At 39.6% G+C, this 27674-nt stretch overlaps 1 protein-coding gene across 2 annotated transcripts in view; it reads left to right on the top strand.

Annotated features, from left to right (window-relative positions):
- Positions 1–27674, top strand: part of LOC126458381 (transport and Golgi organization protein 6 homolog) — a 108344-nt gene that overhangs the window by 12927 nt on the left and 67743 nt on the right. For both annotated transcript variants that reach the window (XM_050095363.1, XM_050095361.1), the window contains exon 3: positions 2230–2494. In XM_050095363.1, coding sequence (XP_049951320.1) covers positions 2230–2494 — 265 coding nt within the window. The remainder of the gene's footprint in view (positions 1–2229; positions 2495–27674) is intronic.

The following is a 27674-nucleotide window of genomic DNA, read 5'->3' as shown; positions in this document are numbered from 1 at the left end:
CTTTGTTTTTAGATATATTTTTCCCATGTGGAATGTTTCCCTCTATTATATTAACACAGTATATAGTTTGATGACTGATGAGGATCTTGCACACTCACCACCACGTCACCTCCCCCTCTCCCCCACACGTGGAAATAATCATGTTCAATATAGTGTAATTTTGGATTGATTTGGGTGCCAATAGTATTAAGTGTGAATCCCTAACACTTCAGAGTCTTATTGGTGGCATCATGTAAATATCCTTATCCATCACTCCTCTGCCAGTCTTCTGCTGTTGGGTTGTTTGGGGAAGGACACCAGACAGCGAGATCATCGGTCTCATCGGATTAGGGAAGGAAGTTGGCCGTGCCCTTTCAAAGGAACCATCCCAGCATTTGCCTGGAGCAATTTGGGGAAATTGTGGAAAACCTAAATCAGGATGGCGGGATGCGAGATTGAACTGTCGTCCTCCTGAATGCGTGTCCAGTGTGCTAGCCACTGCACCACCTTGCTTGGTCCCTCTGCTGTTATATGCATTAGTGCCCCATTTTATGTGACTCGCCCACCCCCTACCCCCAACATCTCTCCCCATTATAAGTATAAACCCTTTCTTCAGATACCTGCCTTCCCATTCTTGCCCTTACAGTGCTATAGGAGTTCAAATTGTGATTTAATTTTCCCATGGTTTTCAAAATCACTTAAAGGAAATATCAGGGTGTTCCCATTTCCAATACTTAAGTGTCTTTCTCCTGCTGAGCTTGTTTAATTTCTTTATATGTTTTCATTCATATTATATTACCTACTAGTTTATACAAAATGGTTGGCAGTTATTAGTACCAGAATTACTTGCTTTGTTGTTTGTATTAACATGCTAACTCCTTACTGATACAACTAATCACTTCTTTGCAAAGCTTTATTTATACCTTGCAAATGTTCTTTCATGCTGTGGCATGTTTCTATTTCTATTTTCTGAACACTCTTGTGTTTGTCTAAATATTTAGAATTTTGGGAAAATTTAAATGAAATGTAATTTAATAGTTCCATGTCCATCTTTGTAGAGTTAAGTGAACACTAAATACTAAAAGGAAATGTTTACATAGTGTGGGTAGCAGTCACAACACAAAATAGTGACCTGCCTCTCTAGGACACCATATCAGTTTTATATGAAATAAAATATTAGTTCAGTACACTTGATTAGCCAGTTATCAAAAGTAATCTCCCGATGTAAAAAACAGTCTCTTATGGGACAGTTTTTGCACTGATTAATTATGGGATAGATATATGGGGCTATGCTGCTCACATACATACAAACAGAATATTAACCTGGGAGAAAAGAGCAGTCAGGATTATCCATGGACTAGAGTATAAAGACTTCTGCAGGGAAATATTTGTACATCATTAATACTTCAGTCTACTCATTGTATCTTTACAAATTAATGAAATTCTGTGTGACACATCTGAACAAAGCAACAAAAGTGTTCCAATGTGCGTGCAATACAAGAAAGAGAGAGTGCTGCTATCACCAATTTTGTAGCCTTATAAAGTACACTAATATTTTTAGCATGGATAAGTAATCACTTACCCATATGTAAAATGTATCTACTCTCTGTTTGAACAAAACTTGTAAAAAAAAAGTGCTATGAAGGTTGCAAAAGTCATCAGTTGGTGGCTCCATGTGAAACATGCAGTATAATAGATAAATAAACTATGCAAACGAGTTTTAGAATTTCCCCCGATACTGCAGTTATACAGTCATTGTAAGAAAAGAAAACAAAAACAAATACCTAAGTAAATATTGCACAAGGTATTATTTTTAGTATGTGGACTGAGACGTGCCCACAGCCCATGTGCCACCAAAAAGATAAATATGAGCCATGAAAGCCAACAATGTGTGATGAAAATACTGCCTTCTGGTATATTTTGTGGCCTCTTTTTGGCTTTTTTTTTTTTTTTTAAATCTGTATAAGAGATTTTAATTTCTTTCAATGCAGTTGTTATTACTGTTAGATTATTTTAATAAAGAGGCAAAAAGTTATCCATGCTATTTACTGTACTAGCAGTGTCTTGGAAATTACGACTTATTTTTGGTAGTTGAGGTTTTATTTTCTTGTGTTAAATTGACCTAAAATTGTAGACTTTTGCAATATGTGACTGCTTATTTCACAAAACATTTCATTAACAAATATCTGTATTAGATACTCCTTTCATTCTTGTGATTTTACTAACACTAACCCGTGTACTTTTCCATAGGTGGAAGTTTGTATGTGTAACTCTTCACATCCTGCTATCAATGAAGGTGACACTGAAGCTGCTAAGTGCAATGCCAGCAGAAGGCAGGAATAAGGGACCGAAAGACTTGCTGAGTGTTGCACAACAGAAGACCATTCGCACCTGCCTCCAGTTTGTCGTGTCCATGGGGCTGCTGCCCAGCCTTCTGCCTGGAGTTGGTGTTGCCTTGGCTGCACGCTGCTCCAGTGCTGCCAATCTTAAGGATGAGGAGCTTCTGTTGCTGGAAGTAAGTCACTATGCTGTATGTGTTGCCTTCTGCTGATAGTGAGGCCAGACGTAGCAGACCTTGTTGCTCTTGCTCTGACATTGCCTCTCCTCTGTTGAGGTCCAGGTAGCTGTAGACAGGAGCTTTTAGTGGTAGGAGACTTGCAGAGTCACTTTGGATGGCTCAGGTGTGCGCTATATGCTGAAAATGGCCACTTGGGTGTCAGAGTGCACATGCAATCCAAATGTGACTGAAAGCTGAAGTAGAAAGTAAAATTTTCCACAATATATGGAACATACACTATCTGATCAAAAGTATCCAGACACTCTTTGTAGTGCAGAAGTAGTCACGAGAGGCAGATCCACCAGTATAAAAGGAGGTGGGCAGTATTCTGTTGTCTGTATAGAAGCAGTAACAGCAGACTGGCTTGGTCAGGAGCACGCAGTGACTTCAAATGTGAACTAGTTATTGGACATCAGTGAACTAAAAAATCCTTAAGGGACATTTAAACTCTTCTGAAGCTGTCCAAGTTCTGTCAGTGCTGTGATAGTGAAGTGGAAACACGAAGGAACAACCACAGCTAAACTGAGACCAGGCAGACCTCATGTACTGATGGGTGAGAACCAGCATTATGGAGGATGGCTGTAAACAATTACATGAAATCAGCAGAAGGAACCACTCAGGAGTTCCAAAGTGCTACCAGCAGTCCTACTAGCACAATGACTTGCGTAGGGAGTTAGAAAGGATGGACTACAGTGTTCGAGCAGCTTCTTGTCACACAGTCCTGTAGTCAGTGCTAAGTGACCTTTGAGTTGGTGTAAAAAAACAATGCCACCAGACAGTGGATGACTGGAAACGAGGATTAATCATGCTATACCCTGTGGCAAGCTGGTGGAAGGATTTACATTTGTCAAATTCCTGGGAAATATTATGTGTGGTGTGGTCCCCTTGTTAGAAAATGCTAAAATGCAGAAGGATATGAAGACATTCTGCACCATTATGTACTGTGAACAGTTGAGGAACAATTTGAAGACTGTATTAGCAAGCCACTGCACCCTGTCATAAAGCAGCATCTTTGAAACCGAGGTTTGTGGACAAATATATTGCTGAAATAGACTGGCCTGCCCAGAATCCTAATCTGAACCCAATGGTACAATTTCAGGCTGAGTAAGAATGTCAACTTTGTTCTAGGCCCCTGCTTCAAACTTCACTACCCCCACTCTGGATTTCGCTCTTAAGGAAGAATTGCTGGCACTCCCCCGGTCATTGAAAATGTCCCAAACACTGTCAAGTGTCTCCAAATCGAAGAATGGACACACCTACATTAATTTCCACTAAGAGGTGTCTAGATACTTTTGATCAGATAATGTATATAGGAAAGACTGACATGCCACCCTCACCCTCACCCTCACCCTCACCCTCACCCTCACCCTCACCCTCACCCTCACCCTCACCCTCACCCTCACCCTCACCCTCACCCTCACCCTCACCCTCCTCCTCCTCCTCCAGGACATGTAGTGTTTAAAGTTACAGATAGAAATAGTAGATCTAGCAAAACACCAAAGTAATATGACAGTGAAGTCAAGTAAACGTCTGTCATGTTGATCATAAAGTCATTCAAATGTAGCTTGAATATGATAACAAGAAAATATTGAAACGATATGGTGATACTGGGTTACTGTTATTTACCTAGTACTAACTGAAAAAACTGCACATACAATATTATGCTGAGAACAGGCAGTCTTGTGAAGTAATACTGAATGCATTACCAGGCAGTAGTTTTGAACAACTAGCATTACAGCCCACTTGAGAAGAAGTATTTTAGGCCTGCAGCTGCTATAGTTGGAGTCACGAATGATGGCAGTTGAGCTTAAGCGTGTTCTGCGTCCCTATGTCACGCGTTCTCCGACAACCAATGGGCATTCAGTAGTGTTCTGAGTGCTCTGTTGTGAATGCCGTAGCTAGTGTGAGCATTAAATGTGATCGTAGCGAGTTGTTTACATAATTTCTATTCCATTTATTGCGGGTTGTCATTGATGGTGGTAACAAGCGACAAATTCTGCTTAAGGAAACAAGAGACATAATTTGCAGGCTTATACGCTTTCTTCAAGTGCAAAGCACATGCGTGCACATACTGCAGCTGTTGCTTGGAATTGGCAACAACGCAATCCCTGTCCGTAGCTTGATATGCACGAATTGCCATCATTAGTGGATTGGGCTATACCATACCCACATTTTGTCACCAAATACACATGGATGTGACCATGGTGCTATTACTATGGCAGTGATCAGAAAATGTGTAAAGGTAATCTGGAAAGTTATAGTGTGTGTGTGTGTGTGTGTGTGTGTGTGTGTGTGTGTGTGTGTGTGTGTGTGTGTGTTAGTTGCTAACTTCCTATGTGCAATAAAAGTGTTGTGGTTAGAAGTTCAAACACAGCCAATCATGCTCCAAATAAATGCATACCAAGTAAAATAATAAGAGGGCAAATACACGCCTCCGTATAGTGATAACATCTACATGTATACACTGCAGACCACTATGAAGTTCATGGCCAGAGGGTATGTGCTGCTCTACCAGTTAGTAGGGTTTCTTCACATTCCATTCTTGTATAGAGAGTGGGAAGAATGATTACTTAAATGCCTATGTGTGTGCAGTAATTAATCTAATTTTATCCTCAAGATCCCTATGTGAGTGATACATGAGGGTTTGTAGTATATTCCTAGAGTCATCCCTTAAAGCCAGTTCTTGAAACTTTTAGTAGACTTTCTTGTGATAGTTTACATTTGTCTTCAAGAGTGTGAGAGTTTACTTTCTTCAGCATTGCTCTGATTCTCTCCCATGGGTCAAACAAACCTGTGACGAATTGTGGTGCCCTTCTTTATGCATTTTATATCCCCTGGTAGTTCTATTTGATATGGGTCCCACACATTTGAGCAATATTCTAGAACTGGTCGCATGAGTGATTTGTATGCAATTTCCTTTGTAGGCTGATTGCATTTCCCCCAGAAGTCTACCAATAAACTGAATTCTACCCCCTGCTTTATCCACAACTGAGCCTTTGCGATCATTCAGTTTCATATGCCTACAATCTGTTACACCTAAGTATCTGTGCTAGTTGACCAATTCCAACTGTGAGTCATTGATATTATAGTCATAGGATACTACACTTCTTCGTTTTGTGAAGTGCACAATTTTACATTTCTGAACATTTAAAACAAGTTGTCAGTCTTCGAACCACTTTGAAATCTTATCAAGATCTGACTGAATATTTATGCAGCTTCTTTCAGATAGTGCTGCATTATAGATAACTGCATCCTCTACAAAAAAGTCTGAGGCTATTATCAATATTGTCTGTAAAGTTGTTACTATACAACATGTATAGCAAGGGTCACAAGACACCTTCCCTGGGGCAAACCCGAAGTTACTTCTACATCTGACAATGACTCTCCATCCAAGATAACGTGCTGCATCCTTCCCACCAAAAAATTCTCAGGCCAGTCACAAGGTTTACTTGATACTCCATACGATTGTACTTTTGACAATAAGCATAGGTGTGGTACTGGGTCAAATACTTTTCGGAAATCAAGAACTACTGCATCGACCTTATTGCCTTGATCCAAAGCTTTAAGTGTGTTGTGTGAGAAAAGTGGGAGTTCAGTTTCGCTTCATTGATGTTCCTGGACTCTATGCTGGTTGGCATTGAGGAGGTCATTCTGTTAGAGATACCTCATATTCTTAAGATTCTACAACAAATGGATGTCAAAGATATTAGACAGTAGTTTTGTGGATCACTTCTACTAATCTTCTTATAGACAAGTGCGACTTGTGCTTTCTTCCAACTTTGGGCACAGTTTTTTTTTTATCAAAGGATGTACAATAGATTATAATTGGAAGCGAGGCTAACTCATCTGTAAATTCAGTATAGAATCTGAAAGGGATTCCTGTACCTTTCAACTACTGAGCACGGTTTTGTGTTTAAGTGATTTACAACAGATTATAGTTGGAATAGGGGATAACTCAGCTGCAAATTCAGTATAGAATCTGATATGTTTCCATCAAGCCCTGGAGCTTTTTTCAGTTTCAACAATTTCAGCTGTTTCTCAACCGCCACTGACACTAACCTTTACTTCGCTCATCTTGTCACCTTTACTTCGCTCATCTCTTCAGTGGTACAAGGATTAAATTAGGGCAATCCTCCTGGGGTTTCCTTTGTAAAGGAAGATTTGAGTTAAGCATTTCAGCTTTTGTTTTGCTACCCACAGTTTCAGTTCCTATCTCATACGTGATTGGACACTAACTTCGGTGCCACTAACAGCCTTTAAGTATGATCAGAATTTCTTTGGCTTTTGTGAAAGATCATTTGAAAATATTCTGCTATGGTAGTCATTGAAGGCTTCGCGCATTGGTCTCTTGACAGCCAAACGCATTCCATTCAGCAACCCTCTCTCTATAGTCCTGTGTTTTGTTTTACACCTATTATGCAGCAGTCCCTGTTTCTTTAGAAGTTTCTTTACAGTGACTGTATGCCATGGACAGTCCCTGCCATTATGAACTGTTCTACTGTGCACATCTCGACAGATTGCATGGTCAATTATTCTTTTAACTTGAGCCATAGTTCCTCTCCATGCTCCTGCCCTGTGCTGAAAGTTTCTAGCTCCTCATTGAGATATGACACTACTGAATTTTCATCTAGTTTGCTGAACATATACAAGATAAAATCTTTTGGCTTGTTTTGGTTGCCCTTTGTACTTTGCTAATAACTGTTGCCACATCTGTATCATGGTCACTGATACCATTTTCGGTGTGGACATCCTCAAAGACATTATGCCTTCTTGTTGCCATTAGATCCAATATATTTCCATCATGAGTGGCGGCTCTAAATTATCTGTTCCTAGCAGTTTTTAGAGAAGGCATTTAGTAATGTTGCAAGGGATGTCGTACCCACAACTAACGAAACTGTAATTTTCCCAATTGATTATTGATGATTATAGTATGATGGGGGAACTTGTGTATGAGGTTTTTCTCTAAAGTTTTCAGTTACATCAGGAGATGAGTCTGGTGGCCAATAGAAGGATCCATGTACTGGTGGGCAATAGAAGGATCCATGTACCATTTTATGCCCACCCCTGATACTGAGTCGTGCACAATCAATCTCTCAAGCAGTTGCAATCTCTATCTTGGTGTATTCGAGTTTCATGTGTAATGTGACAGATAACCACTCTCATTACCCATTTGCCTATTCTGTCGATATACACTTAAAATGTCCCCAAAAGTCTCACTGCTATCAATTTGTTTTCAACTTTTGTAGCATGTTGGAAAAATAAATATTGTAAGATGATTGTTTCAAATAAGTAAACTAATAGAAAATAATGTATATAAATATATGATTAGGACTGTGCAAGGAACATGCAACAATTAGCATAGCCAGATTTTGGAAAAGATTTATCAGAAAGTGCTAGATAGGTTTGATCCAATCTCTTATTGATCTGTGACATATTGGAGGTGAATACAAGAGGCAGAAAACAGAAATGCTAAATCCTACATTTTACAGGGTGATTCAAAAAGAATACCACAACTTTAAAAATGTGTATTTAATGAAAGAAACATAATATAACCTTCTGTTATACATCATTACAAAGAGTATTTAAAAAGGTTTTTTTCACTCAAAAACAAGTTCAGAGATGTTCAATATGGCCCCCTCCAGACACTCGAGCAATATCAACTCGATACTCCAACTCGTTCCACACTCTCTGTAGCATATCAGGCGTAACAGTTTGGATAGCTGCTGTTATTTCTCGTTTCAAATCATCAATGGTGGCTGGGAGAGGTGGCCGAAACGCCATATCCTTAACATACCCCCATAAGAAAAAATCGCAGGGGTAAGATCAGGGCTTCTTGGAGGCCAGTGATGAAGTGCTCTGTCACGGGCTGCCTGGCGGCCGATCCATCGCCGCGGGTAGTTGACGTTCAGGTTTCATAACTAACCTTTTTCGTAGGACTCTCCATACAATTGATTGTGGAATTTGCAGCTCTCTGCTAGCTCTGCGAGTCGATTTTCCTGGGCTGCGAACAAATGCTTGCTGGATGCGTGCTACATTTTCATCACTCGTTCTCGGCCGTCCAGAACTTTTCCCTTTGCACAAACACCCATTCTCTGTAAACTGTTTATACCAACGTTTAATACACCACCTATCAGGAGGTTTAACACCATACTTCGTTTGAAATGCACGCTGAGCAACTGTCGATTCACTTCTGCCGTACTCAATAACACAAAAAGCTTTCTCTTGAGCGGTCGCCATCTTAGCATCAACTGACGCTGATGACTAGTCAACAGTGCCTCAAGCGAACAAATGTACAACTAAATGAAACTTTATAGCTCCCTTAATTCGCCGACAGATAGTGCTTAGCTCTGCCTTTTGTCGTTGCAGAGTTTTAAATTCCTAAAGTTGTGGTATTCTTTTTGAATCACCCTGTAAATGTGTTCATGCATGAGGATCCTATTATTGTACTATTGTTTGCCCATGGCTCACTTGTAGTAAATAAATGACACTGAAACAATCAATCTTGGTACTGAGAATGATTAAAACTGGTGTGGAAAGGCATTAGGTGATGACGGAATTTCTTTTAGATTTGATGCTAAATGCACTGTGAAAGCAGGCTGCTTCCTGGCACATATTTATCAAAAATGTCTTGTTTTTCATGTCATCTGCTGTGATTGGCAAATAAAGTGGATCACTTCAGTTTATAGAAAGAGTATATTGTAAGCTTCAAGTTCCGACAATGAGGATGAGGATGCTAGATCTCCAAAAAGCCTTCAGTATTTTACCAAAATGCTGACTGAAGATAAAGATACCCTCATATTGAGTATCTTAACATAAGAGGGCATGCTGAAAAATAAATTTCTGATTTTTTTATGTGAAAACTCTTAAAACTTTTCAAATAAAACAAACTTTGTTAACATTTTGTTAATCAACTATTGCATCTGGGAGCAAAGGCACGTCGTTCATCTTACTGTGAGTTTTTATCATGAAATTTCGTGAGGACAAGCTAAACCACTTGATAATATATGCACAACTGCCTTAAAGTCTTTCATAGTGTGATGTGTTTTCCTTAGTCACCACTTTGTCTATTGCAGTGTCACCATATGTTTCCAGTAACAACCACGAGAGGCCAAGTGCAGTAATATCATGAAGGGTAGCACATCTTCATATTTATTTCTCAACATAGCCACCCTGGCAACGAACACATTTCTCCCAACGAGAGACCAGTTTGTGTTGATATTGTCACTGTGGAATGTCTGACTTTGTTGACGGAGCCACAATCTCACCTCTGCTTGCATCGCTTGATCACTATCAAAGTGAAGTTCTGAAAGGTATTCTTTAAGTTCTGGAAACAGATGAAAATCGGGTAGGGCCAACTCAGGACACCTTGCTGGATGGTTGTTGGCAGTGAACCCAAGGCATCAGATTCTTGGGGGTGTTGCAGTGCTCATGTGGTGTCTGACATTTTCATGCTGAAGGAGAGGGTGCTCCATGTGTGGATGAAATCCTCAAATTCCAAACTCAATTACAGCATGCTATTTCTCACACACAGACAGTGTTACCTAACATGTCCACGTTGTTGTTGTTGTGGTCTTCAGTCCTGAGACTGGTTTGATGCAGCTCTCCATGCTACTCTATCCTGTGCAAGCTTTTTCATCTCCCAGTACCTACTGCAACCTACATCCTTCTGAATCTGCTTAGTGTATTCATCTCTTGGTCTCCCTCTACGATTTTTACCCTCCACGCTGCCCTCCAATACTAAATTGGTGATCCCTTGATGCCTCAGAACATGTCCTACCAACCGATCCCTTCTTCTGGTCAAGTTGTGCCACAAACTTCTCTTCTCCCCAATCCTATTCAATACTTCCTCATTAGTTATGTGATCTACCCATCTAATCTTCAGCATTCTTCTGTAGCACCACATTTTGAAAGCTTCTATTCTCTTCTTGTCCAAACTATTTATCGTCCATGTTTCACTTCCATACATGGCTACACTCCATACGAATACTTTCAGAAATGACTTCCTGACACTTAAATCAATACTGGATGTTAACAAATTTCTCTTCTTCAGAAACGCTTTCCTTGCCATTGCCAGCCTACATTTTATATCCTCTCTACTTCGACCATCATCAGTTATTTTGCTCCCCAAATAGCAAAACTCCTTTACTACTTTAAGTGCCTCATTTCCTAATCTAATTCCCTCAGCATCACCCGACTTAATTAGACTACATTCCATTATCCTTGTTTTCCTTTTGTTGATGTTCATCTTATATCCTCCTTTCAAGACACTGTCCATTCCATTCAACTGCTCTTCCAAGTCCTTTGCTGTCTCTGACAGAATTACAATGTCATCGGCGAACCTCAAAGTTTTTATTTCTTCTCCATGAATTTTAATACCTACCCCGAATTTTTCTTTTGTTTCCTTTACTGCTTGCTCAATATACAGATTGAACAACATCGGGGAGAGGCTACAACCCTGTCTTACTCCCTTCCCAACCACTGCTTCCCTTTCATGTCCCTCGACTCTTATAACTGCCATCTGGTTTCTGTACAAATTGTAAATAGCCTTTCGCTCCCTGTATTTTACCCCTGCCACCTTTAGAATTTGAAAGAGAGTATTCCAGTCAACATTGTCAAAAGCTTTCTCTAAGTCTACAAATGCTAGAAACGTAGGTTTGCCTTTCCTTAATCTTTCTTCTAAGATAAGTCGTAAGGTCAGTATTGCCTCACGTGTTCCAGTGTTTCTACGGAATCCAAACTGATCTTCCCCGAGGTTGGCTTCTACTAGTTTTTCCATTCGTCTGTAAAGAATTCGTGTTAGTATTTTGCAGCTGTGGCTTATTAAGCTGATAGTTCGGTAATTTTCACATCTGTCAACACCTGCTTTCTTCGGGATTGGAATTATTATATTCTTCTTGAAGTCTGAGGGTATTTCGCCTGTTTCATACATCTTGCTCACCAGATGGTAGAGTTTTGTCAGGACTGGCTCTCCCACGGCCGTCAGTAGTTCCAATGGAATATTGTCTACTCCGGGGGCCTTGTTTCGACTCAGGTCTTTCAGTGCTCTGTCAAACTCTTCACGCAGTATCGTATCTCCCATTTCATCTTCATCTACATCCTCTTCCATTTCCATAATATTGTCCTCAAGTACATCGCCCTTGTATAGACCCTCTATATACTCCTTCCACCTTTCTGCTTTCCCTTCTTTGCTTAGAACTGGGTTTCCATCTGAGCTCTTGATATTCATACAAGTCGTTCTCTGATCTCCAAAGGTCTCTTTAATTTTCCTGTAGGCGGTATCTATCTTACCCCTAGTGAGATAGGCCTCTACATCCTTACATTTGTCCTCTAGCCATCCCTGCTTAGCCGTTTTGCACTTCCTGGCGATCTCATTTTTGAGACGTTTGTATTCCTTTTTGCCTGTTTCACTTACTGCATTTTTATATTTTCTCCTTTCATCAATTAAATTCAATATTTCTTCTGTTACCCAAGGATTTCTACTAGCCCTCGTCTTTTTACCTACTTGATCCTCTGCTGCCTTCACTACTTCATCCCTCAAAGCTACCCATTCTTCTTCTACTGTAATTATTTTCCCCATTCCTGTCAATTGCTCCCTTATGCTCTCCCTGAATCTCTGTACAACCTCTGGTTCTTTCAGTTTATCCAGGTCCCATCTCCTTAAATTCCCACCTTTTTGCAGTTTCTTCAGTTTTAATCTACAGGTCATAACCAATAGATTGTGGTCAGAGTCCACATCTGGCCCTGGAAATGTCTTACAATTTAAAACCTGGTTCCTAAATCTCTGTCTTACCATTATGTAATCTATCTGATACCTTTTAGTATCTCCAGGGTTCTTCCATGTATACAACCTTCTTTCATGATTCTTAAACCAAGTGTTAGTTATGATTAAGTTATGCTCTGTGCAAAATTCTACCAGGCGGCTTCCTCTTTCATTTCTGTCCCCCAATCCATATTCACCCACTATGTTTCCTTCTCTCCCTTTTCCTACACTCGAATTCCAGTCACCCATGACTATTAAATTTTCGTCTCCCTTCACAATCTGAATAATTTCTTTTATTTCATCATACATTCCTTCAATTTCTTCGTCATCTGCAGAGCTAGTTGGCATATAAACTTGTACTACTGTAGTAGGTGTGGGCTACGTATCTATCTTGGCCACAATAATGCGTTCACTATGCTGTTTGTAGTAGCTTACCCGCATTCCTATTTTCCTATTCATTATTAAACCTACTCCTGCATTACCCCTATTTGATTTTGTGTTTATAATCCTGTATTCACCTGACCAAAAGTCTTGTTCCTCCTGCCACCGAACTTCACTAATTCCCACTATATCTAACTTCAACCTATCCATTTCCCTTTTTAAATTTTCTAACCTACCTGCCCGATTAAGGGATCTGACATTCCACGCTCCGATCCAAAGAACGCCAGTTTTCTTTCTCCTGATAACGACATCCTCTTGAGTAGTCCCCGCCCGGAGATCCGAATGGGGGACTATTTTACCTCCGGAATATTTTACCCAAGAGGACGCCATCATCATGTAATCATACAGTAAAGCTGCATGCCCTCGGGAAAAATTACGGCTGTAGTTTCCCCTTGCTTTCAGCCGTTCGCAGTACCAGCACAGCAAGGCCGTTTTGGTTATTGTTACAAGGTCAGATCAGTCAATCATCCAGACTGTTGCCCTTGCAACTACTGAAAAGGCTGCTGCCCCTCTTCAGGAACCACACGTTTGTCTGGCCTCTCAACAGATACCCCTCCGTTGTGGTTGCACCTACGGTACGGCTATCTGTATCGCTGAGGCACGCAAGCCTCCCCACCAACGGCAAGGTCCATGGTTCATGGGGGGGGAATATGTCCACGTATTGCATGCTAAAATTTGGAGCCCTCTAGTGGTAGAAGGCTGCAGATATGTAGACATAAATATGTAGGATGTTAATAATGTTTAAAAAATTTTAAAAGTTTTCATATTAAAATTCGGATGCATTACTTTTCAGCACACACTCGTTCTTGTGATTTGTTTAATAACTTTTAACTGATAATAGGTAGGGTAGATAGGACAATAAACGATAAATAGAAATGAGTTTAACTTTCGGTGGGCCATGGTAGTGTAAGAGGATCTATTCTGTTCCAAGTACGTATAAACAATTCTTTTGTGGGCAGCAACTCTGATATTTGCTTAGAAAGTGTTTGCATTTTTTAAATATAGGGCATTCTAGGAGGAACGGTCAATATTCAGGGATATGACAGGACACTCATTTGAAGCAAAAATGTCCAATAAACATGGACTCAAAAATACATACCTTAAAAGTTATGAGCACTTTTTAAGTAAGAGAGATGTTTCACAGTACCAAAAATGAGAAGGTGATTATAGCTCGTAAGATATGCGTTTTTAAAGCCCATGTTTAGTGGATGTTCTAGTTTCTAATGATCATTCCTGTCATATCCCTGAATATTGACCATTCTACTGGGACACACTATAAACAAAAGCAAGGTATGTCCAGAAAGAAGTCGTCTTTGATTATTTCCAATAACAGTACCAAAGTGGTAAACTCATAGACTGTCACACGATTTAAATTTTTCAACAGTAATATTACAAAAGAAATAAAATAGTATGAACTCTCAAAATTAGTAGTAGGTAAGATGGATGGAAGACTTAAATTTCTTTGGAGGGTTCTGGGTGTGGTGGATCTTGTAGCGGTTTGCCTTCTTTGTTTCATCATTTGTTGTCCTCGGTGTTGATGTACTGCGTTACTACACTGGCTGAAAAATGGGATTTGTAATTTGGACACTGACTATGGTAAATAATGTAGCACAGTGCACAGTTGCATTTCACAGTTGTTTACTTTTACTTTTCAGAACCCCCCCCCATACACACATTTAGTATGGCCAGTGCACTATTGTTTAACTTTCCATAAGCCTCATTAATAGTTGGCAGGTGAACATCCACAAACTGCTACAATAATTTACTGTTGTAAATTTATGAGCAATAAAAAACTTAACCACAAAGTTCACAGTTCTTGGAGAATAGAAAGGTACTTATGGAGCAGACACCGTCATTGTTTTTACACACGGCCTAATTGTTTAACACTTATTCCACAGTTAAGTTGAAGCATTGTTGTTGTTCTAACCAACATAGGTTTCTCATCTGAAACTCGACCGTGGACTGACTGTCTCATGACCAAAAATCGGGTCCTTAGATATCATCACAATAATAGGTGCTGAAACTACACATTGTTTGAAGTTTAATTTACAGTTAAAACTTAACTCTTTAAATTAACTGAATACATAAAAAAAATTGGTTCTTTTTAACAGTTTCTTCAATTACAAGGGTTAAGCCGAATTATTTGTTTAAATGATGAAATTAACAGATATCATTACACAAACAATACTTTTGACAAAACTGTTAATTACTTTGGAATTAATTAAGGGCTAGTTTTGCTAACATGTTTCTGACTAGAGCCATATAGATAATTTAAGAATATTAGCATTTTGTCTTCCAAATGTTTACAATTATTACAGAATTAATATATGTTTATACGTCAACAATAGGATTTAAGGTACAAAACAGTTGCTGATTTCACCCTATAATGAAAGATGCGAACTAGGAATAGTCAGAATAAATTGTCAGAATAAATTATAAACTCAATTACATACATAAAACTAGACATTAGATCTAGTGCTATATTCCTTAAAACTTAGGGCCAACCTTCCTCTTTTATGAAAATGCAGATTATAATAATGTATGTTAATCATAATTAGTTACAAGTGAAAAAACGAATTTTAAGGAGGCTGATGGCAACACATGAGGGGAAGTAAAAATATCCCAGCTTGCCGTGTTACAACCTGAAACAGAAACCAAATACAATGTGCTACACTATTTGGAAGTGAAATTGCCATCTGGAGGAGAATGTATGGAAAGGACACCCCCCCCCCCCCACCCCAATCTTTCCTGTATGTTTCAACTGGTGTTCTCACCATAGACCACAGTGGCAGAAATTAGGAGCCTTCAGGTCTACATCCATGCATGTCATGCCAGACTCCACAAATAAAATCAACAAACCAGCCACCACACTCAGTGTATTCCCAGTCACTGTTCTGTCATGTTTTGATAAATTGTTGGTAGGAGGAAAGAAAGGGTAAGAAGACAGAATGGAATGGAATGAGGTAACAGTGTTTATAAGTCCGAGGCAAGAGAAAGTACAAGAAACAGGTAATCTATTTTCTTATTGTCCTGTTCTGAGGAGGTAAGTGTTTCCGAAAGTTCATTGTCCATGTTGTCATTTTAAGCAATGAAAGTATGTTTTTTTGCTGAGTTGTTCCCTGCGATTGTCAGTAGTAGTAGAACAATCAGAATTATTTTTTTTAGTTGGTATGTGACTCTACAGTGGCATACTGTTTCCAGTGTAACACATTTGTACACTGTGGTTAAGTACATTGTGGAGGTCCTCTGTATGACTGTTCCCCTTTTCCACTAATAAGAGGTATACTATGTACACTACTTTATAAAGAATGTATATTGTGATTTTGGTCAAAGTTGCTACTTCTAAAGCTCTTGCCTTTCCTATATCTCATGTTTTCACATGCGTTATGAAAAAACTCATTTGTATGACACATTGTTCCAGGGCTGTCTTCTTCCAGTAATCAAATCAGACTTTTTCACTCTGATACTATTCTGTGTATGCTGTGCCACTCTAATGCTATAGTGTTGACACTTTCATAGATATATGAAAATAGTATTTGGTGGTTCAGTGTCCTATTTCATTACCAGTAGAAGTTGTTGAATTTCTTCTAGTGTGTAACTAATGTAATAGACTCCATCTTCCATATGGTTTTTAACTGTAGCAATGACTGAGTGGAAGCAAGCATTCTATCACTACTTTCTCTCGTACATTTCTCGAGACTCATTTCCAAATAGACTCAAGTTGACTTAAGAAATTGTAGCGATATTCCTTTCTCAAAACAGTGAGGTGGCACATTCGTTAAAACAAAGGTTATTACCTTTCACAGGCTGGCGGTTTCAAACCCTCCTCCAAATTTACATTTTTCAGTATTTCCCCAAATTACTTTAGACAAATGCTGGAATTCTTCCTTTCAGAAGAACATGGCCAATTTACTACCCCATTTTGAACTTGTGCTCCGTGTCTAATATATCATTAATGTGATCTAAAACTGTAAATTTGGTTTGTTTTTTTCCTTCCTTATTAGAGGATAAGTGGAGTCTTAGCTCCCTGATAAATCTGATCAGTCTATAAATGAAATTTTTTCAATTTTCTGTTGGCTGTATGTTGTATATCCAGTATGCATGCACCTCTGCTTTTTTGTTGTTGATACGTGATTATTTATGAGGTTAACAAACATTTTGACAGTGCACAATCATGGTATCTTCTTGAGTTCATTTCATTACTTAAAAAAGATACGTAGAATGCATGTAGGCTCTTTGTGATAATCCTTCAGCGATGTTTAAATATGCTATCGGTTGTATGTTCTGTGTATATTTACTGTGTGTTTGCTGTATATTTACTGTGTGTTGTCTGTCTGTGTATGTTAACTAGAGCCCTCCTATGCCATTCTCTTTACAGACCATCTGGAGGATACCTTTGTACCCACCCAAAATCCCAAACACCCTGTCTGGTTCAGGCTCATTGATATCATCAGAATCTGGATCCAGGACCAAGCACTCTATCCTCATTCCACCACAGCCTCAACACCTTTCCCATCTCCTTCACACTTACCCAGTATTCTGTCTTATTGAACATTGACTTCATCCCCTCTGTTAGCTCCATTCAAACCTCTGTTCCTGTCAAGCCCTTATGAAGGCCCCTTCGCAGTGCGTGTACGCAGACGCGGTCATGCATGCGCGCGCGCGCGCGCGCGCGCGCGCGCTCCCACACACACACACACACACACACACACACACACACACACACACACAGCTCTAATCCTCCAAACATCGCCTGTAACCAGCTGCAGTGGAGCACCCCTACCATCACCTAGTATCATCCGAGAGTGCAACAACTATACCACATCATCCTATCGGGCTTCAACTATTTATCACTGTGTCTGGAAATGAGGAACACCCTTCACAAAGTAGGATTCAGTTGCCCACCCATGAACACAATGTCCTAGGCCACCCTTATGCCACACATATTTACAAGCCTGTTGAAAACCTAGGTGCAAGGCCACCCAGCACGTCCTACTCTAGTCACATCACAGGCTTATCTTAGATTGTATTGGAGACAAGGTCGCCTGTGAAACCAGTTGCAGTGTATACCAACTCCATTGTAATTTTTGCACAGCATTTTATGTGGGCTTGATCACCAACCAGCTACCCATCCTGTCCAACCCCCAAACTGCGGCCATGAGAAGAGTCGACTACCTGGTGGCAGAACACATTGCTGAACACAAAATGCTAAATTTCAGTGGCTGCTTCCAATCCATGCTATTTGGATTGTAGTAGTACAAGCAGTAGTATTCAGCCATAGATCACTTTTACAAGGATACTGCACAGGTCTTGGTATTACAATTTAAGAACAAAAAAAAAATGTTTTGATGCATATATACAGGCATTTACATTCAATTAGGTGTAGTTTGACAAGGATGGGACAGACAAGGTTTAGTTCAGTTGTTGAAACACTGTGTTTGCATGAAGTGATTTAGGGAAACTACAGAAAAACTAAGTCAAGATAGCTGTATGAAGATTGGAACTTCCACTGTGCCAAATACAAGGCTGAGCTGTTTAAAACAGTGCTGCCTCATTTGGTTTGTCTACAGTGTTCAGTACTGTTTTGCAAAGAAGTTACTTAATAATGTAAAAGGCTAGTGCTACACCGTTCCCTCATTTCTGACTCCAGCCACTGCACACACTAAACACATGTTGTTTCAGAATGTCACTACATGCACTATCAACTGCGTCAGAACCATAGTGATGACGTTTGTTTTCTATTTTGTGTGCTGCAGCTTCCCATTTGTTAGCCTGAAAAGATGAGTCAGTATCCCTCTATAAACACAGTGTTGAATTCAGAAAGAGGAAAAGGCCTTAGAATTACACATTCTGTAACTCTGTAAGTAAGTTTTCCCAAAAAAGAAAAAGAACAAAGAAGGAAAAAACATAGTGTGAAAGTGTTATGTGTAATGATGTTTTGTCGTGGTGGTGGTCTTCAGACTGTTTTGATGCAGCTCTCCATGTTGCTCTATCCTGTGCATGCCTCATCACCTCCAAATAACTACGGCAACTTACACTTTCCTGAATGTGCTTACTGTATTCATCTTGTGGTCTCCCTGTACAGTTTTTGCCTCCCATACTTCCCTCCAACATTAAATTGATGATCCCTTGATGTCTCAGAATGTGTCCTATCGACCAATCCCTTCTTCTAGTCAGGTTCTACCACAAAGTTCTTTTCTCCTCAGTTCCATTCCGTACTTCATTAGTTACGTGGTCTGCCCATATAATCGTCGTCATTCTTCTGTAGCATCACATTTCAAAAACTTTGACTCTCTTCTTTTCTAAATTGTTTATTATCCATGTTTCACAATACTAAACTCCATACAAATACTTCCAGGAAAGACTTCCTAACACTTAAATCAATATTTGATGTTGACAAAATTCTCTTTTTCAGACACTTTTCTTGCTGTTGCCAGTCAACATTTAATATTGTCACTTATTTTAGTCGTCAGTTATTGTGCTGCCAAAGTAACAAAACTCATCTACTTCTTTGGGTGTCTCGTGTTCTTTACCAGTTCCTTCATCGTAATCTGATTTAATTTGAACACATTCCATTATCCTTATTTTGTGTTTGTTGTTGATTATCTTATATCCTCCTTTCAAGACAATGTGTATTCTGTTCAGCAGCTCTTCCAGTCCTTTAATATCTCTGACATAATTACAATGTCATTGGCAAACCTCAAAGTTTTTTATTTCTTCTTCTTGAAATTTAATTCCTACTCCAAATTTTTCTTTGGTTTCCTTTACGGCTTGCTCAATGTACACATTGAATAACATTGGAAGTAGACTTCAACCCTCCTTTCTCAACCACTACTGCCCTTTCATACTCCTCAACTCTGATTTCTGTAAAAGTTGTAAATAGACTTTTGCTCCCTGTATGTTACCCCTATTACCTTCAGAATTTCAAAGAAGGTATTCTAGTCAACATTGTCAAAAGCTTTCTGTAAGTCTACAAATGCTGCAAACGTTGGTTTGCCTTTCCTTAACCTGTCTTCTAAGATATGTTGTAGGGTCAATATGGCCCTGCGCATACCTACATTTCTCCAGAATCCAAAATGATCTTCCCCGATGTCTGGTTCTACCAGTTTTTCCATTCTACTTCTTCTTCTTCTGTAAATAAATCATGTTAGTAGTTTGCTGTCATGACTTCTCAGACTGATAGTTCAGTGATATTCACATATGTCAGCACCTGCTTTCTTTGGTAGTGAAATTATTACATTCTTCTTGAAATCTGAGGGTACTTAGCATGTCTCATACATCTAGCACACCTGGTAGAACAGTTTTGTCATTGCTGGCTCTCCCAGGGCAAGCAGTAGTTCTGATGGAATATCATCTACTCCCCGAGCCTTGTTTTGACTGAGGTCTTTCAGTGCTCTGTCAGATTCTTCTTGCAGTATCGTACCTCCCATCTCATCTTCTTGCTCTTCCTCTTCCATTCCTGTAACATTGCCTTAAAGTTCATCTCCCCCTCTGTGGGTCCGGGGAATAGAATAGGCCTGAGGTATCCCTGCCTGTCATAAGGTGTACCGGTATGAAATGAGCATCAAGATACAAATGTGTCGATAGGGAACATTTGTTGTGAACGAGCCTCAATTTTTTGTTTGTTTGGTTGGTACGACGTCTGTCGAAGATATTTAGTATACATCAAGTCATGGAACAAACATCAGCATATGTTTTCATCGTGTTAACAATGTTGAATTTTGTACCAGAAAGTGATGATTTGCAGAAAGCATTAATTTTTTGTTTTCATTTGAAAAGAAGTGCTGCAGAGTCGCATTGAATGCTTGTTGAGGCATATGGTGATCATGCTCTATCAGAAGCAGCATGCAAAAGATGGTTCCAGCAGTTCAGAAATAACGATTTTGATATAAGAAATGAAGAACTTGGAAGACCACCAAAAAAGTTCGAAGATGCCGAATTGCAAGCAATATTGGATGAAGATGATTCTTTGAGTCAGAAGCAAATGGCAGCAATGCTAATTGTTGCACAACAATCAATTTCTGACCGTTTAAAAGCTATGGGAAAGATCCAAAAGTTTGTAAAATGGGTGCCACATGAATTTTACTGGCAATGAAAAATGGATTTATTTTAAGAATCCTAAACGGGAAAAGTCATGCGTTAATCCGGGACAACCATCAACATCGACTGCAAAACCAGATCGATTCGGCAAGAAGACAATGCTCTGTGTTTGGTGGGATCAGAAAGGTGAGGTGTATCATGAGCTTCTAAAACCCGATGAAACTGTGAGCACTAATCGCTACAGACAACAAATGATCAATTTGAATTATGCATTGATCGAAAAAAGACCAGAATGGGCCAGAAGCATTGGCAAAGTAATTTTTTTACACGACAATGCACCCGCACACAAAGCAAAACTGGTTCAGGATACAATCAAAACACTTGGCTGGGAGCTGCTACCCCACCCGCCGTTTTCACCAGACTTGGCTCCTTCCAACTACCATATGTTTTCATCAATGGGACACGCATTGGCTGAGGGACACTTCGATTCCTACAAAGAAGTCGAAAATTGGGTGTCTGATTGGTTTGCTTCAAAAGACGAACATTTCTATTGGCGTGGTGTCCACAAATTGCCAGAAAGGTGGCCAAAATGTATAGAAAGCAATGGTCAGTACTTTGAATAAAATGTTTTTACTTTTCAGTTCAAAATTAGTGTTACATCTTCACAAAAAAACGCTCATTTCATACCGGTACACCTGGTAAAAGGAGTCTCTCACTTTTCGGCCCTATAATTTCAGGTCCCATTTTATGGTTTGTCCTGCTACTTTCCAAATTCTACAGAAGTGCAGACCATATGGGGAAGGATGCCTTACATGGTGCATGAGTTATCCATAGTGCCCTTAGATTCGATCTCCTGAACCTCTTGTCATGGCTTTACATCTCCCCCTGCAATTCAACTATATGGGTGAGGACACTTTCTGGTGTATGTCATCTTCTTCTGTTGTCTCCTGTCCTCTTTTGCCCCCATGACTATTGGATTTCTCTGCACCCAGTATCCAGCACAGTAGCTAGTCTGTTGTGGTGGGGCCGTCATGTACCCACTTGGTGGTAGCCTCCTGACAACACAGGGATCACACTGCTGATGCCTGAGCTGTAAACTCCCCATGTATGCCAAGGAGTAGATGTCTGTCTTCCTGGGGCATCAGGACTCCCAGCAACGGCCATCATGCCAGGTGGCTTTGCTGTGGCTGGGTGGCACCCGTGGGGAGGGCCCTCGATTGGAGTGGGTGGCATCAGGGCAGATGACCCGCAATGAAGTGCACTAAGTCATCTCTCGCTGGTGACCGTACAGCGCGCCATCAGTCTCTAAGAAGGGCAAGATAGAGTACAATGCAGACAGATATGACACTAAATCGTTTCCTTCCGTCGCTACACCATGGGAGAAATATAGGGCTACAGTAAGAAGAGAGCCATATTCGCTTCGGTATTTAGTCTGTAGCAGAATGGACGGGGACTCCTTTCTACCTATGAAGCCTCAATTTTTTGTTGAACACCTTTAGGATAAGTTTGGAAAAGTGACAGCGCTGTCCAAGATGAGAAACGGTGCAGTGTTGATTCAGACAGCATCCCCAGCCCAATCCCAGGTGTTACTCGCTTGTGACCAGCTGGGTGATATTCCTGGTTCCGTCACTCCCCATAAAAGCCTCAACATGGTCCAGGGATTTATTTTCCATCGTGACCTCTGCTTGCAGTCTGATAACAAGCTCCGCACCTACCTAGAATGGCGGGGTGTTCATTTCATCCAGTGCATTTACAAGGGACCCAAAGACAAGGCTACTGGTGCCTTCATCTTGGCCTTTGAGGGTGATTCATTGCCTGAAAAGGTCAAGGTGATGGTTTACCGCTGTGATGTTAAATCATATGTCCCTCCCCCTACGCAGTGCTTTAAGTGCTGGAAATTAAGGCATATGTCTGCCCGCTGCACTTCCAACGCCACATGTCGAGACTGTGGACGTCCACTGCGTCCAGATACTACCTGTGCGCCTCCTCTTACTTGTATCAACTGCAGAGAGCAGCACTACCCTGCTCACCAGACTGCACAGTACTCCAAAAGGAGTGGAAAATCATGGGGTGCAAGACCCTGGACTGGTTGACTTACCAAGAGGCTAAATGTAAATTTAAACGATTACACCTTGTTCGGTTGACATCCACATATGCTGCAGCTACATTACCATTACCATCACCATCACCATCACAAGTGCCAGTTGTACCACACTCTGTGCCATGAACAGTGGGCCCTGCGGGCCACCAGAATACATCTTCCCCCTTTGTGGTAGGGGGAAAATCTCCTTCCATTGCTCCCAAAGTACCTACATCGAGACCAAGTGCCCCCCCCCCCCCTCGCCCAAACGCAGGGGACAGTGGTCCCCTCCCCCCCGGCTGGAGAAGCAACAGTCTCCTCTGGCTCCTCTCGTGCAGAAGGTGTCCCTTGGGACCCTCTCTCCCAAGGTCTCCACTTACGCCACAGCGGACACTCGCCAGTGGCTAAAGGAGCCAAAAGCTGCTGGACAAAGAGCTTCACGGTCTTCCTCCATGCATGAAGCCACTTCGGATAAGTCCTCCCAGCAAGCCCCTAAAGAGAAGCGAGAGGGCAAGCAAACAAAGAAGTCTGCTAAGAGGAAGGACCCTCTGGTGGCCCGAACACCACCGCTCCCTACCTATTCTGCACCTGTGGATGAGGTGGAGACCGCAGCCTCCCCTGAGGACCTGGATCTCACTGATGCCTCATCCACAATAGGAATGGATACAAATACTCAATCGGTTGCAAGGTGATCCTGAGGCATAACCTGCCTCCTTGCATGCTTCATGTCTTCCCAGCCTCATGATAACGTCATCCTCCAGTGGAATTGCTGCGGTTTTTTCCACCAACTGGGTGAGCTTTACACCTGCTTTCTGCATTACCCTTCAGGAAACCTGGTTCTCGAAAATGCGGACCCCTGCCCTTCGCAGCTATAGGGGGTATGGCAAGAACCGTAGCGACTGTAAGAGTGTGTCAGGTGGAGTTTGTGTCTGTGACCTGAGTTCAGTATGTAGTGAACCTGTGCCCATTCAAACACCTCTTGAAGCTGTGGCTGTCAGGATAAGGATGACACAGGAAATAACTGTCTGCAACATATAGAGTAAATCCATATGAAGTGGTCCAGTGATGGTTGCTTGACCATTTTTAAATATTTTCATTTTTTATATGTGATTGCCCTATATTTGAGAAGTTCAAAACAGTTTTTAAAATAATTTATCTTGCACCTTTACTGGATGGTGGCCATTTTATTTGTAGGCATGCGAAGATTTTTCAGTCTGGAGACATAAGCGAAAATTTGAAAAATCTATGCACTGGGTTAAGTTACAACATTGCAATTGACATGATTGTTTTTAGAAAAGTGTCCTCTACAGCATTGTCTATTATACAAAATACCCTAAATTCAAAAATAACCAGTCAAAATGACCTGCAAAGTTTGGTATCCAAATTTTCAAAAATCCACTTTTTAGGCCAAAAAATAACAAACAAGAAGTGATTTATGAGAGTTTATTTTTTTCCTGTAGTTAGATATCATGCATTACTAGCCTCATATAGAGGAAGAACACTTACAAAGGTTTCCTTAATTTTTTATGAATTTTTGAAATTTGAAAATTTTCCTCTTGTGTAAAGTTTAGGGCTAGTTATCTCAGGGGGACTGAATATAAAAATGATTTTTCACATATGTACACCTATATGATTGCAACGTACTGTAAAAATTTCGAGATTGATATCTGACTGTGAACAAAGATATGAATTTTTGAAAATGAGGAAATAATTCGCATTACTCTACAGCTGATCTTATGGCTGTTGCCTATTTAAATGGTTTATTGTTTCATTGTAATAAAATTTGTGACGTATATTTATTTAACACTATCACCCAATGTTCATTTAGTTTATTTTTAATAATGCAATATTAAACAATAGGCGCTTTCATTTTTGTTTTATGGTAATAAAAATTTACGTTTCGGTTTATTGTCAATAAAGAAGTACATTATTGCTGGGTGTGGCATTGTTGTAGTCGGTCTGTTGTGAAACCTCTGTTAGAATGGATGTACATACTTCATTGAGAGTGTAGAATGTGTTATGTGCTTTGTTCTGTGTGTAATTTGTAATCAATTTTGAGAGATTAACTGGAATGCAATAAGATGGGTGAACAGTGCTATGTTGGACAGATAGCAAGTGAAGTGAGTCACAAAACAGTTTACGGTTCAGTTTCAAAAAACTTGAAAAATGGCAATTACTTTGATGAAGTTAGACAAACTTTGTTTAAACTTTGAGTACGTTATTCTGTAACAGTGTGTGAGTATCGTGAGAAGAAATATGTTCTGAAGTACAACCACATTTTAGGAAGAAAGTGCTGTGATCCACTTAAAGTTCATAAAAAACCTATTGCTAAAGGTTTGAAGGAAATAAAACTTGAACGTTTGTCCTTGTTATGTGAGAGTGAAACAGCTTCCCTAGTGAAATGTGATGCGATTCCTGGAAATTCCCTCTGTCCAAATTGTTACTCAAAAATATTTGTTGTGAATCCAGAACCAGAATCATATAACCGTGTTAATGACATTTATATTCCTAATGAGGAAGCTGTTAGCATATTGGATTTTGCTTGTTCTAAGTTAGACGTATCTCCTGCTTCAAAAATTATAAAATTAAGTAGCAGAAAAAGAAAAGCAGTTACTGAAAATAAGGAACAACAAATTTCAGACAAAATTAGAAAAAACTTGGAATCATGCTTTTTATAATACAGATAACATTATTTCTAATGAAGAAGAAAACCTACCACCAGTGTCATCTGACACTGAATATTTGAGCTTAATAGAGAAATTAAAAATTAAATGTTCAGTGACATCTAAAGAGGAAAAAGCTAAAATCTTAAGTTCGCTCCCTGACTCATGTTGTTAAAGAGAAAAAATAGTTCATGAATTCAGTGTTTCTCATCGTTTGGTTAAACTAACCAGAAAATTAGTGAAAGAGCCAAGGCATTTTTCCAGTTTTAGGAAAGAAGAAAGGAGTAGGTATAAGTGAATAAACAATTTAAAAGCAGTTTTTGAAGATGATGAAAACAGTAGAATGTGCCCAGGTTGCAAAGATAGCAAAAGAGTTGTTACAAATGTAGTTAAAGTAACAAAATAGAAATGACTAGTGCTGTCAAATTTAAATGAACTTTATGTAGCTTTCAAATATTCTCAACCTGAATGCAAAATTGGAAGGTCAACATTTGGTGACCTCCGCCCTAAATGGTGTATTTTGGCTGGATCCTCAGGGACACACTCGATGTGTTGCTTTATATCATCAAAATGTCAAACTGATGATTGCGGGTGCAAAACTCAGTGATCTTAACTAAAAAGAGTTACTAGATTTAATAGTCTGTGACACTAACAGTTGTCACTGCATGATGAGTTTGTGTAATAAATGCCCTGGTAAGGAAACTGCTGTTGAATTGTTTCATGAATATGATGAGGAAATGCCAGACAGCGGGGTCATAAATGACAGGGCAGAAATGATAACAGTTGTTAAATCTCAGGAAGAGTACTTGAAATCTTTAATTGATAACTTACAAAAACTCATAAGTCACCACTATGTTTCTAAAATCCAAAGTTAGTTTTTGAAGGACAGAAAAGCAGAACTTCATGAAACTGAATTCATAGTGCTAGTTGATTTTGCAGAAAATTTTTCATTTGTGATTCAGGATGCAATACAAGGGTATCACTGGGTCAGTGACCAGACAACAGTGCATCCATTTATTCTCTACTTTAAAAATAAGAAAGATGAAGTTTGCAGTTCTTCAATTTGCATTCTAAGCGATTACTTGGAGCACAACACTTCAGCTGTACATGTGTTTCAAAATTATGTAATAAATTACATAAAAGAAAATTTTCCCAAGCTTGAGAAGCTGATATATTTTTCCGATGGAAGTGGTAGTCAGTATAAGAACAAAAAGAATTTTTCAAATCTGTGCAACCACAAAGTAGACTTTTGGTTGGAGGCTGAATGGCACTTTTTTGCATCTTGCCATCGTAAAAATGCATGTAATGGAATAGGAGGTACAACAAAACATGAAGTAAGTAAAACCAGCCTACAAAGACCAACCACAGACCAAATTCTCACAGTACAGGACATGTATGTCTTTTGCAAGGATAATTTTAAAGGCATTACCTATTTTCTTATCAAGAAAGTTGTTCTGCATATGAAAACAACACTTCAAACCAGATTTGAAAACTGTATAGCAATAAAAGGAACAAGGCATTTCCACAAATTCCTTGGCATTGCAGAAAATTTAGTTCGATGCTATGTAACATCAGAAACCAAAATTTATAATGATCATTGTGTCAGTAAAATTACATCTGTCTTTAACGTTGAATGACATAGTGGCATGTGTGTATGATGGACAGTGGTGGTTTGCAGAGGTTGAAATAATAAGTTTGGAAAACAGTTATGTTTTTGTGCATTTTTACCAACCTGCTGGCCCAAGAACACCATTCAAGAAATCTACTAGTGACAAAGTTTAGATACCAATGAAAAATGTTTTAAGAAAACTTTCAGTGCTTGAACTTACCACAGCAACTAGGAGTTCTTATTCTATATCACAGAAGCTGTCTGAAGAAATAAGTGTTCTTAACATTCACCATCAGGTTTAGGAACAGTCGCATCTCTAAGAATGTTAACTGAAAATATTTAAGTATGTCAGAATAATATACATGTTAATTTCAGAGATGTTTCCACTTTTTATATGTAATTCAGTACCCTATGTCAATAATAATTGATTATATCCCACCAATATCACACATGAATAGGCAACAGCCATAAGATCAGTTGTAAAGTAATGTGAATTATCTCCTCATTTTCAAAAATTCATGTCTTTGTTCACACTAAGGTATCAG

The sequence above is a fragment of the Schistocerca serialis genome, chromosome 2, assembly GCF_023864345.2.
Source record: "Schistocerca serialis cubense isolate TAMUIC-IGC-003099 chromosome 2, iqSchSeri2.2, whole genome shotgun sequence".
Classification (NCBI taxonomy): Eukaryota; Metazoa; Arthropoda; class Insecta; order Orthoptera; family Acrididae; genus Schistocerca; species Schistocerca serialis.
Note: the sequence above shows the minus strand (reverse complement) of the source record. Positions and strands in the feature narration are given on the sequence as shown.